This window comes from Poecilia formosa, unplaced genomic scaffold, assembly GCF_000485575.1.
Source record: "Poecilia formosa unplaced genomic scaffold, Poecilia_formosa-5.1.2 Scaffold464, whole genome shotgun sequence".
In the NCBI taxonomy this organism is placed as follows: domain Eukaryota; kingdom Metazoa; phylum Chordata; class Actinopteri; order Cyprinodontiformes; family Poeciliidae; genus Poecilia; species Poecilia formosa.
The window spans coordinates 356,586-374,538 of NW_006800403.1; the positions used below are offsets into that span (position 1 = coordinate 356,586).

A 17,953-nucleotide genomic window follows, 5' to 3' on the forward strand; every position below is an offset into this window, starting at 1 on the left:
GGTGTGGATAACGGCGCAACAACGTTGTTTTTCTGCTCTTGGTCTGCCCCGTCTGGTATTTTTTCCCTGAAAGGAAGACTGATCCAGGCTCATACATAGTGCAGGCGCTCAGTCCACAGGGTTGCAAATGTTTGAGCTACATGTGGTTGGCCGCAGAGGGTCTTGAAGGAACCTCGCAGACTGGGACACATGACAACGTTTACGTCACACCGGCTCTGCGGTTGAGCGGACGTGGACATCATGAATTCTCTTTAAGGGTCCTCGTTATTTAGGTGCTAATTTATTGGTGGAAAATAAAGTGAAAAGATCCCTTTTGTTTCACAGCAATGTCTTTGTGGGTGCATATAAGAAATCCTGTGTTGTGTTTCACAGATGAATGCACTCTGATTAGTAGTGTGTGTTAGGTGGGTGTTTTTGCTTGCCCTCTCTCGGCTCTGCCAGCTGAGCTCTTAGTAAACAGCCTGTCCTTATTTGACACAGGTTAGAGAGATGCCAGAAAAAGACCTCCGTGTGTGCGTGTGTGTGTGTGTGTGTGTGCGCAAGTTGCAATATTTGTGAACAAGATTAAATTACAAGAGAGTTTTTGAACATTTTAGACCACAGATGATTGAATTCCCATGTTTTACTATAGCCCTTCAAGTGGCTCCCTAATTCCTCATTCCCTGTCTGAGTCTTTTATTTTTTTATTTTTTGGTCTCTTTGGCAACATTTACATCTACCTAGTGAAATCGACAGATGTTGAGACTGCTTTGGCTGAAAACATTAAATGGTGTATGATTTTTATTTTATTTTTTATCAAAATGAGAAGATGTGATGACAAGTTTTGGGAAAAGTTTGAGTGGCTTCCGAAATGGTAACGTGTTATGGATTATAACACTGTTCAGAAAGCATACTTTGCCAATCTATGTAATTAAAACAAGTACCTCGCAAAATGTACTCGCACCTCATTTCTTCACATTTTCTCACACTAAAACCGCAAACTTAAATGTTTTTATTGGGATTTTATGTGAACACAAAGTACTCCCAAATTTTGACGTAGAAGGAAAAATGATTCATGATTTTGGAAAATGTGGCGTATTTATTCTTCTTTGCTAAAGTAGCTCAGTCAGTTTGGGTGGAGAGCATCTAAGAGCAATTTTTCAGTTCTGTCACAGATTTACAAGAAGGTTCAGATCTAGACTTTGACTGGATCATTCATATTAAAAGGTTTCCTCAAAGGATTGTCCTGTATACCAGTGGTCCCCAGCCTTTTTATTATCATGGACCGGTCAAGACTTGGAAATTTTGCTGCAGACCGGGGGAGGAGGGTAGGGGGGGCGTGAACCGTCAGATAAGGCTTCTCTGCATGTTGGTGTTCCCGCTAAATCCTAAATATACCCAATTTGGGTTGTCTTGGCCTTTTTATCGCAGCCTGTGGGGTTTTCCCTGACTGGGAACGAGAATACAACCTGTTGAATGTGACAGGTTGTCAATTGGAAAGCGCGGTGACGTAAGAACAGAGGGGAATCCCAAACAGCTGACATGTCGCGCAACTGTGAGTCTGGTGGATATCGGAGATATGTGGAAATGTTTATTATTATATGTAAAGGTCATTATTATATATGTTTATGTTTATTCAGTTAAAAATGTTACCTATGAAAAAACATAACTCACCTCCAAGTCATAGTGCAGCAAATAGAGCGGCTGCTCCTGTCGTCTTTTATTCACCGCCTTTTCTTTTTGTTATGTCTTTTATCTTTTAAAATGACTCCACAAACTATCACTATTGCTTCTGCATCATCATCCGTGTTTAGTTATTTTAAATTCGCGTATGCTATGTTGGGAGTTTTGTGGATTTTCTTCTGGAATCGCGATGTTCGTGACTGGAATCGGTTCGTGTTGCTCCTGCCTTGTGGCTGAAGACACGAACCGATCGAACCTGTTGTACTTTTATCAGCTCTGTGGTCACAGAGGTTTGGAGAATCGGCCGACAATTCTTAAATTTTGCTGTCTAAACCAGACTTAAGACTCACAAGCTCTACTCATCTCCTCTTGACCACTGCCCAAACGCTCTCTGACTCTGGTCGCTATGGTAACGTTTACATATCCCTTCAAAATAAGATACAGATGCGCCACAAAAACGAACATTTTACTTTTGTGAAATTTTTAACTCATGATAATGACTAACGGGAGCCCTGAGCTTGTTTCTCTGCAATGAGACGGTCCCGTCAGGGAGTGATGAGAGACAATGACACCCGAAGTGTTGCTTATATGCACAGCATGGCGAAGCAGTTTGAAGGCTTTATTGCCTCGTTAGCGAGCCGGTCGCAGCATGTTACGCAGAGTGGGCTTGTAATGTGGGAGTCTCCTACCGGTCCGGGATAAATCCATTCTCCTGTCTCTTCTCTGGGCCTTTTCCCCTTTGCAAAGAAACTTTCCAAAGACATCTGATCTGTTTCTTACTCATTTTGCTGCTTGTGGGCTCAGCGTTGGTGCGCAAGTAACCGAGAGAATCCGGTTAAAGGATTTTCAAAATAAAAGATCCTCCAGACTCAAATAATACATAAAACGGAAATATTTACTGCGACAGACTGGCGACCTGTCCAGGGTGTACCCCGCCTGTCGCCCAGAACGTTAGCTGGAGATAGGCACCAGCACCCCTCCCAACCCCACTAAGGGACAAGGGTGTGAAGAAGATGGATGGATGGATGGATGGATGGATGGATGGATGGATGGACGGAAATATTTAATTATTTCTTGCGCGGCCCGGCACCCATTGGTCCACGGACCGGGGCTTGAGGACCACTGCTGTATACAACTCCATCCATCTTCTCGTCAACAGCATTCCTGTTGCTGCTGAAGTTAAATCATCCCCACACCATGATTGTGGTGGTGTTTTCAGACAATGTGCAGTTTTGGTTTTCCACCACAAAAAATTTTTGTTTTGTTCTCATCTTCCACATGTTTGTTCTGTCCCCATCATGGGCTGTGGCTACAAAACAGATTTCTTAATTCTTCATTTTAGCAACTGCTTTCTTGCTACTCTTTCATAATTGCTAGGTCTGTACCGTTCTCACCTCTATGCTGTTTGTCAATCTCTGGATAATGATTTTCTTTTCTATTTAGGTGAAAGACACTCTGCGATGGCTCTATAAGGGCTCTGTCTTTGGGTTTTTACATCTTTTTACATCCAACATCTTTGGCTTTGGAAGATATGACCGTTCATTTCTTTTACTTGACACCAGTCTTGCTCTTTCCATTCCAGATGGATTGAGATGGTACTATGAGATGTTCAAAGCTCTGGATATTGCTTTGTAGCCCAAATATACCCTTAGAGTTCTATACACCTATAGCAGTGACCTGTCTGCTTTGTGCCTTGGTGTTTATGAGTAAAATATTGCTATGTCTAGGGTCGTGACTTGACAAAATGTAATTTTGCTTTCTAAACGATGGAAGCTATTTTGTTTCCAGTAGAAGCCAATCAATAGGGGAAGTAACAAGAAACACAGGAGCTGATGGTTACATTCAGAAATAAACGTATGTTGTTTGGAGTGTACCGAGTCAACACCATGTTAGCTCTCATTGTGATCTTTTGATAAGCTATTTTGCGTCACATGCAGGATGTGTAGGTGCCTTGATGCCTGACTGACCTGGATTTAACCACTTGAAAGCACAAGTCTGAGGCATTAGCAAGGACAAATTGGCTACACACCAAATGCTTCTTGACATATAGCACACTAAATCTAAAGGTTAGTAGCCTCCATTGTATTAAACTGGTTGGCTGGTTGGTTAATGTGTAAGCCCACAGCAAACCTCTGGCTCCTTCCCAGGGGTTCTCTGCCTTTGCATCTCTTATCAACATCTCTGGCTTGGAAATGTTGACCAAAACCTCATTTTGTTTTTGTTTATTTAATTCTTCTGTCCGTGTGTGCTTTCATTCAATTATTTTGTTTTGATGCTTTTTTTGTTGTTGTTGCCATGCCAGACACAACATCACCACATCCAGTCAACCGTTTTTAAAATGCCAACTGACTGTCTTTTGGTGAACTGCTGAGTATTTTGCTGAAGCGCTGTTGGGTGATCAAGATATTCCTTTCAACATTCTTTTGTGAACTCTGTCTTTAATGATGCATCCAGTTCTCCGACTTGGTGAGGGAAGAACTTGTCCAATCAAGTTACAGTCTGAGAATAGCTGCTTTGATCCCCCATGCCAAACTCTGAACCAAACTCTGCCTGTTCACAATTACTCCCTGCATACTTGAATATCACTTACCACAAGGAGTGAGGGTTGGCCGTTTGATTCTGGCTGGAGAATAGAAGGACAAGGGAGTGCACCCAAAGCCTAATTAATCACAGGGGCTTAATAGAAATAAAAGCCTATTTAACTCTGTTTAGCAGAAAAATTTATTTGCTTTTTTCGGCCTTGTGACTAAGATTGCTTCAGTATTTGCAATGAAAAGTATTGAAAAATACAATAGATTGAGAAAATAGATCCTTTAGCATTTTCAAACATCTACCAGGTAGAACAGGCCAGAAGCTGAAGTAGATGGGTAGGTGTCTGTTCCTAGGATGGATCTGCTTGTAGATTCTTTTGGGCCTTAAAAAGTAGTTTTTGAGTGTTTGTGAATCAGGGAGTAGGTTAGTAGTAGAATGAGAGAAGTCTATCACTGTGTTTAAATGTTTGACAGGCCAGACGCTGAGCTCAGAAGACCAGTCATTTACAGCCATCAACTACCCCACCCCCACCTTTTATCGATGAATAAACAAGAAACATTATCTTACATCCTTCATCTAGAACAGATTAAGAGGCCTTCTAACTGAGCTAATTACCAGAAAACAAAGCTTGAGCTCTCTTTTTGTCTTAAATTGCTTAATTATAAATAAATGCTCTGCAGATTATGACGGCTATTTTTCTTTTTATCTTTTGCTGCCAAAATGGCAGATTTGTCAGCATATTTCTGCTTGTTGTGACCCCATCTCTCTGGGCCCGGGCCATAACAGCTTGGCTGCTTTAATCTGTCTGGGAGTCGTGCTGTCTGTCAGTCTGTCTTTGCTGCATAGTTGAGAACCTCGTGGCTAAGTGTTTACTATGGCAATGAATCAAGAGATTAATATGAGTTTTGGCATTCAGGCGCAGTGCATCACTGTAGCAGTCACAACACAATTCCATGTGGATTTCAAGCAGACTAACTGTAAAAATATTTATGTTATGTGCCTTTATTGTTGATTTGTAGTTGGGTACTGAAACAGAAAGATGTGATAGTATGCGCCCATGTTTTATAAGGAGGAATTATTTCATTTATCAGATTGTTTCCAGGGGAGAGACTTCAAGACAAAATATTGTTTTTTTTTGTTTTTTTTTTTCTCTCTCGGGGGTTCACAGAAACATTCTTCTATAGCTAGCAGTAAACAAAGCCATGCATAAATGGAGTTACAGATTTATTTTTTTTTATTGTGGTTACATATTTTACAGATGTTTTCAAAAAATGAGAAAACTGAAAGATGCATCTGTCTTTACCTGAAGTCCCATAAAACCCACACAGGCTGCTTGAGGCGGTATACCTGTGAAACATCATCTAAAGGAGCATATTGCACTTTCTGGTTAATTTTTTTCTTGCCATGCCTAAATGTAGAAATTACCTCCTTTACCTTGTTTGAATTAAGATGAGCTGATTGTTCCCACTGTATCGCTGACCCGGCAATCGGCACATTTCAACAAGGCAGTTCAAAATGCTTTACATCACAAAAACACAATGCAGCCACCAATTATGGAATGAGAAATACACATTGCATCAAGCAAATATACTTCAAATATGTTGATCAATTTACCAATTATTATGAATCAAAGGCAACTCTTTTTGCCTTTTTGATTCAATTTTAATTTCAATCTATTTTTGATTTTAGTTTAGCTAAAAAGTTAACTAAATTTTTTAGCTAAAAACTTTAGCTTTTAGTTTTTTAGAAGTTTGTTCTAGATTTGTGGTGCATAGAAGTTGAATGCTGCTTCTCCATGTTTGGTTCTGGTTCTGGAGATCCAGAGTAGACCAGTGTTCTGACTATCAGAACACTGGTCTGATAGTCAGACCAGAACACTGGTCTACTCTGTGTTCTGGTCCATCTCTTCAAATCTGAAGACATGGTAGGAAAATCTCTTCAGATTTTCCTACCATAGCACGGATAGATAGCTAAGTCTATCTGCCAGTGCTACACGTCCAAAACTACTACCGTCATGTTTATGAACCGAAAACTATAGCGGGTTGTGCTAATGTTAAATATATTGGACAACATTATTTGAGTGACAGAACTTAAGTGGAAACTTAGGAGTTATGCTTAGCATTGTATTGGAACAATTTATATACACAGTGAAACCACAAGAAGATCATTTCCTTCATCTGAATATCCTACCCATTTAAAATGAAAAGCTTTTTCATCAAAATGATGAAATAAAAATCTTTTTCATTTTAAATTAAAAGAATTAAAAGCACTAAAATAATTACTATACACTAATTCTTTTAGTGAAAACTAAAATAATTAGTATGCACTAATTATTTTACAAGAATATCCTACCTGTTAAGAAATATTTTAAATACAAAGGTGTTTGTAAGAATAAAACAGAGTCAGACAGGGGAAACACGTTTTTATTGGAATTAAATTAATGTTATGTGCTTTGGGCACATTATGATTTTTGTCTATTTTCTCTTTGTTTTCTTATAGACTTTAATTGAATGACATTTTGTTAATATATTTTGTAGTTTGGATAACTTCCTTCTTTTTGGTCATTTGATTACGTTTATTTGTGGCGCTGTTGATCCGCCTATAAATAGGCTGGGTTTCGGCATGTTGGAAAAAAACCTCCGCCCTTCCACTCGCTTCTGCTCGCTCCACCACCACCTGACACAGTGTGCGCTCATCCAGTGTCTGTGGGCCGCAGCTGACATTTCCAGCCTTCCATGCGGTATTTCTGTTAGCCTTTGTTTGTTTGCTTTTTCATTGTGATTTTGGCCTGGTGTCCTGGTTTCGATCTTTCTTTTGTATTAGGTTCTTTTTGCTTTAGTCCGGTACTAGTAGGGGCTTCGACGGCCCTGTATAGGGTTGGCCCCCTGCTGTACCGTTTTGTTCTTTTTGATCGGCTCACCAGGTCCAACTTTCTGTTACTACTTTTGGGGTTTTGTTTTTCTTTTTTTGGGGGGGGACACGGGAAACTGAGGGCCTTCAACTCTCTTTTTCTTCACAGAAAATCAGAAGCAGCTGAACCAAGAAAACCAAAGTTCAAGAGAGTTTAAGAATAAAATATTTTGTTGAACCCTCATTCTTGTCTTGTGTCCTCAAATATGTTGTGCCCTTGGTGGACGTAACAATTAAACACAGACAAATACAGATCACCATATCTCTTTTTTGCGCATTAATACGTTGTAAGTCTGTTATCAGATGCAGCACAGCCACAATGTGTCCACTGAAGTGTGCAGGTCACTGTGCTCCTGAAATGATAGGATATGATTAATATTACGCAGCTATTACACAGCTTCAATCCCACATCGCTACGAACATCTATTTAGCAAAGTTTAATAATAAAAAAGAGTGCAATTAAACTAAAATATTTTTAAATATAGGGACGAAATAGCCCAAAAAAAAGGTATGTTATCCTGATTAACCGCCAATGACTTGTTTACAGTAGACAGTGCAGACGGCAAACTAAAGCCATTTATAAATATATTTACAAGCTGCTGTCATGTAAACTGAAAACATAAATACAGCAGCTTAATGAAAGCCAGGTATAAAATAAATTAAATAAAGCTTACTGTAATCTTCGATTAAATAAAACACATGAAACGAAACTGCCACAGGTAGGACGTATATATAAGAAATCTGCCAAGTAAGCAGTATGTGACGTAGCATCGATGTGCGCATGCACATTACCACAAGGTAGGATGGATTTACTGGTAGCACAGATAAACAGAACACCGGAACCAGAAGATCTGAGAGCTGTGTCATTGCAGGGCAGGGCGCATCATGATGCTAAAAACTCAAAGAACTGGATGATGAACTGAAAAGTTGACTCATTGCAGAAGCAAAACGTGAGATGCACAACCTGATACCATAATAGAAACGGAAACTTGCATTTAAATGTTCCAGATACAGGCTGCAGATTTTTCACTGTAAAATGTCCTGGATTATATAATTGAATTTGCACAATTACTCAGTGTTTTCATCCCCCCTCAGTAATGCTGACTGTCTACCTTTGAAGTCTGTAAGAGTGGTAGAGGTACTTTAGAGGTAATAATGTGGTGAACCACTTATGGTACTGCAGTTTTTGTATTCAGAGATCTCACATTCCAGTTGAAGAGTAAACCTTGGGAAGCGATGATTTAAACTTCCCCTTCCTTGTTTTTCTGGCTGCCGTCCTACATCCACAGCGTCTTGCGCTCCAGTTCTTTGGGTGTCGGTTCAATCACAAACTATTATGCTGTTGTTTATTCATGGCATATGAGTAGAAAGAAGAATTACATCCGTCCTCCAAAAAGTAGAGCTTTGTAGGAAAGAAGCAAAACTACAAAAAATAATGCTGAACACAGAAGGATATCACAGGGTTCATACAGTTGCTTAAAATCATTGAAAATTATTAAATTTCAATTGGATGCTTTCAATGTTTGGAAAGTGCTTGATTTCTGTGTATATAAGCTGCACAGTTTTGTAATAAAGTGCAATCTAGCGTTTGATTCAGAGCATAAACTTGGAAAGCACCGTTTACAGTTGAAACCAGATATTTAAAGATAATTAAAAGACACATACACATTTTTTTCTCACTGTTTGAAGTTAAATAAGGCCAAATTTCTCTTGTTTTAGGTCAGTTAGAATTCCTCAAATATTTCTGTTTGCTTCATGCCAGAAAACTTAGCAAGAACATTTTAAAGACATTTTTGTAACTTTATCGCAGCAGTCAGGTGTATAGGATTTGTGTAAGAAAAACATTTCAAGACATAACATTTTTAGATTTTATTTTACCTTTAGAATGTATTATACTAATATAAGATGTTATAAATAACAGTAATAAATGATATCATAAAATGGTTTAATTAAACTGTCCTTTTAGTTTATTTGTTTTGTTTTTATCTCCAACATGTGGTACTGGAAAAAGTTATGAGAAAAGATATGAGAAAAAATGTAATATCCTGATATATTTTTGCTATATCACGATACACGATATATATCACGATATTCTTAAATGAGCTCCAATGTTATTTTAATCTAGACTCCTTCCAGCATGATGTCACCCACGCAAGTTCCCGCCCACATTTCCCTGCTAGACTTAAATGTAATCTCAAATAAAAGGGATGCAGTGTTTTGCTATGAACTGTCTACACTAAGACTAGATAACAAGGTGAGACATAAGTTTTTAACTAAGAAACAAAATAGCGAGGGAGAGGGAACTAGGTCAGTTATGCTTGAATTTGACAAACTTAAATAGCTGTGCTGTGGAATAAGGTGTGTTCAGCTTAAAAATAAAAAAGGTGATTTGTTTTTAACTGACCTTCTTAAAGTACAAATGTGTGACATTGCTGCTTACAGTGAGTCTATGTGCAAATGGTATACAGTACAGTATATATAAGTAACATCTAAGTAACCGATCTTCAGTAGTATTCTGAAAATGTGGAGTTACTTCATTGTTTTTGACCTGTCCCTCCGTCTATCTGCCTGTTGCAGTTATACTGACGGATGAGGAAGTGCAGAGGAAAAGGGAAATGATAATGAAGAGGAAAGAAGAGGAGGCAGCCCGGGAGGCGCAGAGGCCACGTCTGAACGAGGAGCAGGCACGGATGATCTCTAGCTTGGTGGAAGCTCACCACAAGACCTACGATGCCTCCTATTCTGATTTTTCACGCTTCAGGGTTAGTCCGCTTCAAATTCTGATATCCTTCTAGCCAATCAGCACTCAGCTGAAACAATGAATGAACTTTTTCCCATTGTATCATGTAGAACTGAAACAATTAATCGTGATGAATTCATTATTGAAATAATCATTAACTAGCGTGTATAGACTTAAAAAAACCATCAGAGCAATAATTAAGCCAGAACGGTAAATAAAATTTAAGCGTTTAAACATTTTTACATATATTTTACCCAGAACTCCTCAAGTGACAGTTTTGGCTTCACCAGGTTCAAATCTTGTAAATAAATCTCCTATTCTTGTTTTTTGCTATTCAATTAATAAGCAGTTAATCAAAAAATAATAATCAGATTAGATTAGCTTTACACTGTATTGATGTTAAGTCAAGTAGAAAGGGATGAGCTTTTCACTTCACATGTTCATTAGAGATGTGCCGATCAGATTTTTTCCTCCCGATTCCGAGGAAACCCATGAGGGCCGATCACTGATACCGATCACATGATTATTTTTTTTATCATAAGCACTACTGGTTACATTATGTGGAAAAAGGAACCATGAATTCACCTTAATTTAGACAAAAACTTGTTTTTAATAACTTTTTCCAAGAAAAAACAAAACAGGCATTGTGCAAATTGTACTGCTATCGGTAGTACTATCTTTAACAGACTGAAAACATATGAAGGCTCTGAAGAGTGTAGTATATTTAAAGAATGTAATATACTGGAATTTAAATAATTGGATCAATTGGGCTGGTTTCTCAGAAGATTAGCATTCAACTCATGAAAGACACAGAGTCTGAAGATTTGCAATGTGCCAGTGTGTTATATTCGCAGTGAAAGACAAAAATTATACATATTTACAAATTCAACAAAGAAAACAGACATCTAAATGGCCATATAAAAAAAATATACATGCGCAATACTAGGAAAGAAAACAAACAACAAAATAAATAAACAAAACCAAAGTTAATTAATCCCACCATTAACTAAACCCACATCCTTCAGTCTTTGACCCCAAGCTGGGGTAAACAAATCCCAAGACAGGCTGGCCTGGTAAGGTGCTTGATGTGGTATAGGTACAAGATGGGAAATCGGAGACAAAAAGTGATCTCAGGCTACAAGGAGCCTCCTACCATCCTGGCAGGAGAGTGGAAATCTTCACACATACAAGTGTAATCATTTCTTATGGCTCTAGGCCTGGACATTTAGCTCGCCAGTCTCGCGAGAGCAACACTATTATCAGGATTATCATGTGATTTGATAAAGAGTTGGAGAAACCGGAGAAAATTAGTAGGTGAAGCTAGAAATTTACACGGTTGCAAGAGGCTACAAGAGGCTAAATACAATGAGTCAAAATAAAACTTCTCAACATTGCCAAAAAATTCAAGTATAAAACTTAACATTCAAAGGCAAATACAGGTTCCATTATACGGAGCCCTCCAGGGGACATGGGGATTTTTTTTTTCTTTTGCGTTCCCTCGCAAAACTTTTGTGTTCCCTCACAATAATCTACTGATTATTAGGACAGCGAAAGTTTTAATACGTATGTAAAATTTATCTTTTTAAGTTAAATGCTGCAGCTTTAAGTAGAGGTTCGGTGTGAGAGTTCACTACCAGGTGGAGCAGAAGCTGCGCTCCGTCTGTGAAATATTACTACCTGTAGCGCGTAGCAGAGGTTCAACAGTGAGAGCAGACCCAGCATCTTACATCGCAGCTACAAATGATCAAGCGTTCACTACACCAATGCTATGTTATTGTATTTATATAAGAATATGTTTTTCTTATTTAAAATAGGAATTACATTATTTATCTACATCTTTTGTACATCTCTAATATGGTTTAAAAAAGGATTAAGTAGTTAATTGAAAAATTCATTTCAATTTTGTTTACAGAAACTTCATAATTCATTTTATTTTTTTGTTTCTATTGTTACGTTTATTAAGTTTAGATATTTAAAATGTCTTCCAGTTCCAGTGCTGAATGTTCAGTAGAATTTAAAGTTTATTGCTCTTTAAGAATGTGTTTTTTCATTATTATGCCATTACCATTATATTACTTAAATGGTCTCAAAACAACAATATTATCGTTTATCACAAAAACTTCTGGGACAATTTATTGTTCAGCAAAATTTGTTATCGTGACAGGCATATATTTTACCCTCCTCTGTCATATAAATTGAAGGTTGTGACTGTAAAAAATGTGGAAACGTTCAAAAGGTCCTGATTGCTTTTGCAGGACATTGTGCATCACTGTATTTCTATTTGAGACATTATGACTGCTGCTGTCATCATCTCTACCATGTACAATATTTTCCGAACTACATCAGACAACAGTCTCCCAGCAGCCTGCTACAACACTAATATCCAGAGCAAATGAGAGGGAGAGTAAAGAATAGCTGGAATATCTGACAAAGTCTCACAGGCTCTTTGATTTATTGGTGTCAAGTATGATTGCATCACTGGGCGCTCTGCAGGCAGCCACAGGCACACGCTAATCGAGTAGCAGATGAGTGAGGTTTCCGAATATTGAGTTGCAGGTGTTGCATTAAACTAGGAGTGAACCGCAGGCTTTCAAGATGGAGTCGTCGAGTAATCCACACAAGAAAAACAAATTCTTGGCAGCGGATCTCAACATTGTGAGGGAACTAAAGAGGGAATTAGAAAGGATCTAAAGTGCTTGTTTGAGATAAATAAAATAAATCCCCTGGTAACAACTAGTCAGATTTGTTTACATAAGTAGACCTGAAAACTTAATCCTTAGATAAGTAAAAGAAAAGGCCATCATGCATCTCTATTACAGGAGTACATAGCAGCGTCTCAGCTCCAGGCAGTTCAGGTGAAAGCTGCTCCTCTCACTGTGGCAAATATTCAATGTTTCATTATTCATGTGCCCAAGCTTCTACATGCTCATACTTTCAGAGGTCAATGGTCTCTTAATAAGGAGAATAACATGATTTATGTATTCACTGCTTAAAGGGGCAGTATTATGTGTCAGTGCCATTTTATAGCACAATCAAGTCACTATGTTAACTTCAGTTGTTAAAGAAAATGCTATAAATATCAAATATGACTTGAAAAGAAAATTTACTTTGTAATTTAGCGCCTTGAAGTTGGGAGCTACATTACTTTAAAAACTCCTCTTTCTGAAACTCCACCTTCAGGAAGTCATTACAACATGGTACTTGTAATAACCCTTTAACAACATTTTTACCAGCGTTTCACTGAGAAGTAGCTCCTATAATGAGCTCAGCTGATGTGCAGTTCCACCAGGTGTTTGCTGATTACTGCTGGCTAGTCTGAAGGAGCTGATTGAGAGAGTTGTGGGGGAGGAGTTGTTTGTAATGCAGAAACTCTGAAGCTTGGAGACTGCAGCTCCGAGGATATCCACCCACATTACACCTCAGCCAGCTGAATGGTTAACATGACAAACAGTGGCTAAGTAAAAGCCAGTTTCAGAGCAGTCGAATGTTTGACAGGATAAGGTTTAGTGCAAACATCCTTTTAATTTATAACTCGGATTGAGAGGCAGGAGAAACTGCTCTGAGGATATTAATGTCTGTTCTCTCTGGATGTTTGCAGCCTCCAGTGCGTGATGGCCCGGTAACACGCAGCGCCAGCAGAGCTGCCTCCCTTCACTCACTGTCTGACGCCTCCTCTGATTCATTCAATCACTCACCTGGTGAGATACAGGTTGACTCATTCACTTATACACTGCTTCTTCTCATTCACCATTCAGGGTTAACATCACCAAAGTCCAAACTCGACTCTTTAGATTCAGCATCACTGTCAGCCTGCAAGCAGAAGTTGAATTAATCAAATCTACTCTTGTTGTTTTACTTAGAACATTTAAAGTTTTTGTTCAGTTTTTAGTTTTAATGGATTTAAGGTACATAAACAAAATCTGTTTAGAACAACTTTAGAAAACGTTATGATTCCACTTGCAACACTTTTCCTCTGTTATCAAGTTATATCTTTAGAGCTTTATCGGTTATTAAAGCTTATCAAAGTCCTTATTGCTATTTGTTGCCTTCCTCTTCATATTCTTGCTTCAAATCCTTCTCAATCTGCTGGAGCAGAATCTGTGGACACCAAGATGAACTTCAGCAACCTGCTGATGATGTACCAGGACGGAGCGAGCAGTCCTGACTCCTGCGAGGAGGACACCAAACTCTCCATGCTGCCCCACCTCGCCGATCTGGTCTCCTACAGTATCCAGAAAGTTATCGGATTTGCCAAGATGATACCAGGATTCAGGTATGAAGATGTAGGATTGTGTTTTTTTTTTGTTTTTTTTTTAGGCAGACCCATTGAAGACTCTGTTGCAGTAATCAATGCAACTGGATGAGTTTGTCTAGGTCTTGGTGGGACATTTGTCCTTTAATTCTGGACATGTTCAGAATGGCTGACTTTGTAACCATTGTTATGTGACCCTGAATGATCAGGTCATCATCACTACATCCAGGTTTTGGGGCTGATCTCTAGTTTATAGCTGTAATATCAGCTTGTTGACTCTGGCTCGTTCCTCTTTGGGTTCAAAGATAATAGCTTCAGTTTTTTTTCTGTTCAGCTGGAGGAAGTTATTGCACTTTTTATAATGACAATAAAAAGTTTCAAACAGGCAAAGATTTGCAGCTTTTGCATTACATCTAGAAATGGAGACAAAAGATTTTCATAATTTGTCTTTGAAAGTTAAATAGTTGACCAGTTTCTTAAAAGTAATTTATTAGTCAGTATAGCATAGCTGATTCAAATAATGAATATATCTGAAATACATCTGGGATTTTGCAGACTGCCCGAAGTCAGTGAATGACTTTTAACAGCAGAAACACCTCACAAACCGCAAGGATCACTGTGTAACAGTGTTGCTTCCTGCTGTTTTGTTCCGGTTCTGATTTATCTTCTTGTAAAATTTGCCACATGAAAGCGGCATGCACACACAGCAACCTGAATGAGGTTCCCACCTACACAAAGAACACAGTGATCGGCTGCCCACACGTATGCAGGACATGAATGGGAGAAGTGAAAACAAACAAGCTGTTCCAAGAATACACTCAAAACTGGCTGTGGTTAAAAGCTGAGCTGAACCATATAAAAAATAAAAAAAAACGCACACAGAGGCAGCACACCAAAAAAACAGGGGATATAGGGTATTGCTGTAGTGATACAGTAATCTCATGATACGATACGATACGATACACAATATTCTGCTCACGATATGATATGTATTGTGATATTCAGCAAACAATACAATTCAATACACTTTTGCGATTTTTCTGAAAGATTTTAGAGGGACAGAGTGATTTTGGTGACATTTTGTGACTGTTATAGAGTTGGATTGAATTAATTTAACGGAAAACTGATTAAAAGCACCAACTACACAATACCTGGCTCTGGTTGGACATGAACACAGACTTAAAAGTCGACAGCTGGACAAAATGAATCAAAGAAGTGGTGAGAAAACATGTTTCTTTTAATTGAAACAGTACAAACTGTAGCTTACATGCATTTGTAAAGTAAATAAAGTGCACCAAGTACCCTGCTCTGAATAGTTTGATACCTTTTTAACTTTGACACTTAACATCTGAAGGAATCACTCTAAGTCTGATGACCTAATCACTCCCCCGGCGAAGCAAGCAGTGAATGAGCAAGGTGGCAGTTGGATGTTATGATACTTGTGGATGAATATCGATTTTTTCTAGGAAAGAAAATATCGATATATATCGCAAAATCGATATTACGCAGCCCTAATATAGAGATGCTATGTTAAAGTTGATTTTGTGTCTGAACAGTTGGTTCTGTTTTGACCAGATATTCTGAACTATTTCCATTTTGAAGTCAACAATGGGGGGCTCCAAATTATTATTTAAAATTAAGTACTGTTAATAAAGATTAGCGCCACAAACAATTATACTTCTCTCTTCTGATCAAGCTCACAGTTTTACTTTTGATCTTACATTTGTGATGGTAGGGAAGAAAGTTCTTTTCTCTAAAGTTTGCTTTTGTGACATTTCTCATTCTCATCTTTTGGCCAATTATTTTAAAAAGTTAAAGTGTAAGTTTAAAATACATACCAATACTGTGGCAACTATGATTATTATTATATTTTTGTTAAAACAATTATTTCTTGTTTAAAACTATTTAAAAGTAGATTTTTTTTCTTAATGGTTTATTAAGAGATTCACCTATTTACCAGGCATGCCAATACAGTTGAAACCAGAAGTTTGCATACACTAAATAAAAAGACATGCATTTTTTTTTTCCAATTAAAAAAATGCCTTAAAATTCTCTCTCATTATTCTGGCATTTAGCAAATAGAACAAAAGTTGGTCATCTTAATTGTCATAAAACGGAAAAGTTTATTCTGATTTTACATAAAGTCATAAGGTTTATCAGCATCAGATTGCCTATATTATCATTGTACAGAAACATGGCATTTCTTCACAACAAAATGTTTCTTTTTGTATAGTGTACTGGGTTTTCCCCAGAAAACTTGCTAAGCCCAGAGGTCGGGGCGCTGAGGCAGTCCACCGTGTTTTTGTATTTAAGATGTTAAGTTGACAGGAAATTTAAAAATATTACTGGCTAGCTATATGTTACGGGAAAGTGAAATGCTATTTAAACTAGGGCTGTTGTAAACTAATATTTTAGTAATCGAGTAATCAATCGATTATTCTTATGATTAATCAAGTAATTGGATAAAAAAATAGATCAAATAAAATATTGGTAAATCTGGCATAACAGCTGTGTTACTGTTGGATATCAATATCAGTCCAATTTTTCATATATGAGCATCCCTAACAGTTACTTTTCTGTAGTTTAGAAAATTAACTTGTAAACAATAATAGTTCACTTTCTAAGTTAACCTGAAGAAAAGTTATACATAGATCTGAAATTGCATTCAATTTAATAATAAAGAGGCAGGCTCACAAACACGTCTATACTCCAGCTTTTAGTTTATGTATCATCTTCAGTGAGTTTAACAGATGAATTCTCACCTTACCTCATACCTGTCGAGCTTTGCGTTTGAGAATACGGGAAATGTCGCCTGGAGTGGGGGTTGGTGGGCAGATTAGAGGCGAACGAACAAATGCAAGATGGGGGGTGGAAGGGAGGAAATAGACCAGGGACAGACGAATGTAAGTCTGAGGGGAAAGAACAACAAACAAACTTGATGTGGGGTGGGAGACAAATGTAAGAACGGGGGGGAGCAATACAGGATATTTATGGCACCCTCGTTCGTCACACTCAGAAACTCATCTACCAGCCATGTACATTGCGCTCCGCCACCCGTTTGTTCAGACCGGGATATGAAATTTATTGTGTGGTTCGTCCGTAAAGCTACACTTGCACTATAAGCATCAACTACTCAGCTGCCCACCGTGTTCAGTCTATCCACTCACCTGTATAAATACTCCTGCAGCGCTCTTCCCACCGTTCGCTTTGATCCAGCAGCTCCGGGAGGAGAAATGCTGCCGTACTCCATCATTTTAAGGATGTCTATTGGTACCCCAAAAACGATGAAGACCTGGGCATTATCATCAATCAATAAAATCCTCATGGGCCGAACTTGAAGATTGGACGTTATGCCACTAACACTTAGCTTTCGTCAACAAAGCTCAGAGGCGGAAGTGAGAGCGCAGCGCAACGCAAATAAAGTCCTGACCGGAACATGGTGTGCTAAATAATAAAATACAAATTAATGAAGCTTTGAGGCAGGTAAATTTTCCTTGAGGAATTTTAATAATCGAGGTACTCAAATCATTCGAGGAATCGTTTCAGCCCTAATTTAAACCCACAACTAGCCTTGAAAACATAAAATCAAAAAATATAATTAAAATGTGTTATAATTAGGCCCGAGCAGCTAAGCGCTGCGAAGGCCTATTGTTTTTGTAAAAATAATTAGGCCCGAGCAGCTAAGCGCTGCGAAGGCCTATTGTAATCGTGCTGTTAATTATTATTATTATTATTAGGCCCGAGCAGCTAAGCGCTGCGAAGGCCTATTGTTTTTCTATTGTTTATTATTAGGCCCGAGCAGCTAAGCGCTGCGAAGGCCTATTGTTTTTCTATTGTTTATTATTAGGCCCGAGCAG

At 38.2% G+C, this 17,953-nt stretch overlaps 1 protein-coding gene across 4 annotated transcripts in view; it reads left to right on the forward strand.

The window, feature by feature from the left end:
- The window catches only part of LOC103156109 (vitamin D3 receptor A), a 126,928-nt gene that overhangs the window by 103,168 nt on the left and 5,807 nt on the right, over positions 1–17,953 (forward strand). For all 4 annotated transcript variants that reach the window (XM_007578035.2, XM_007578036.2, XM_016664061.1 and 1 more), the window contains 3 exons: positions 9,682–9,866; positions 13,443–13,542; positions 13,940–14,117. In XM_007578035.2, the coding sequence (XP_007578097.1) occupies positions 9,682–9,866; positions 13,443–13,542; positions 13,940–14,117 (463 nt within the window). The remainder of the gene's footprint in view (positions 1–9,681; positions 9,867–13,442; positions 13,543–13,939; positions 14,118–17,953) is intronic.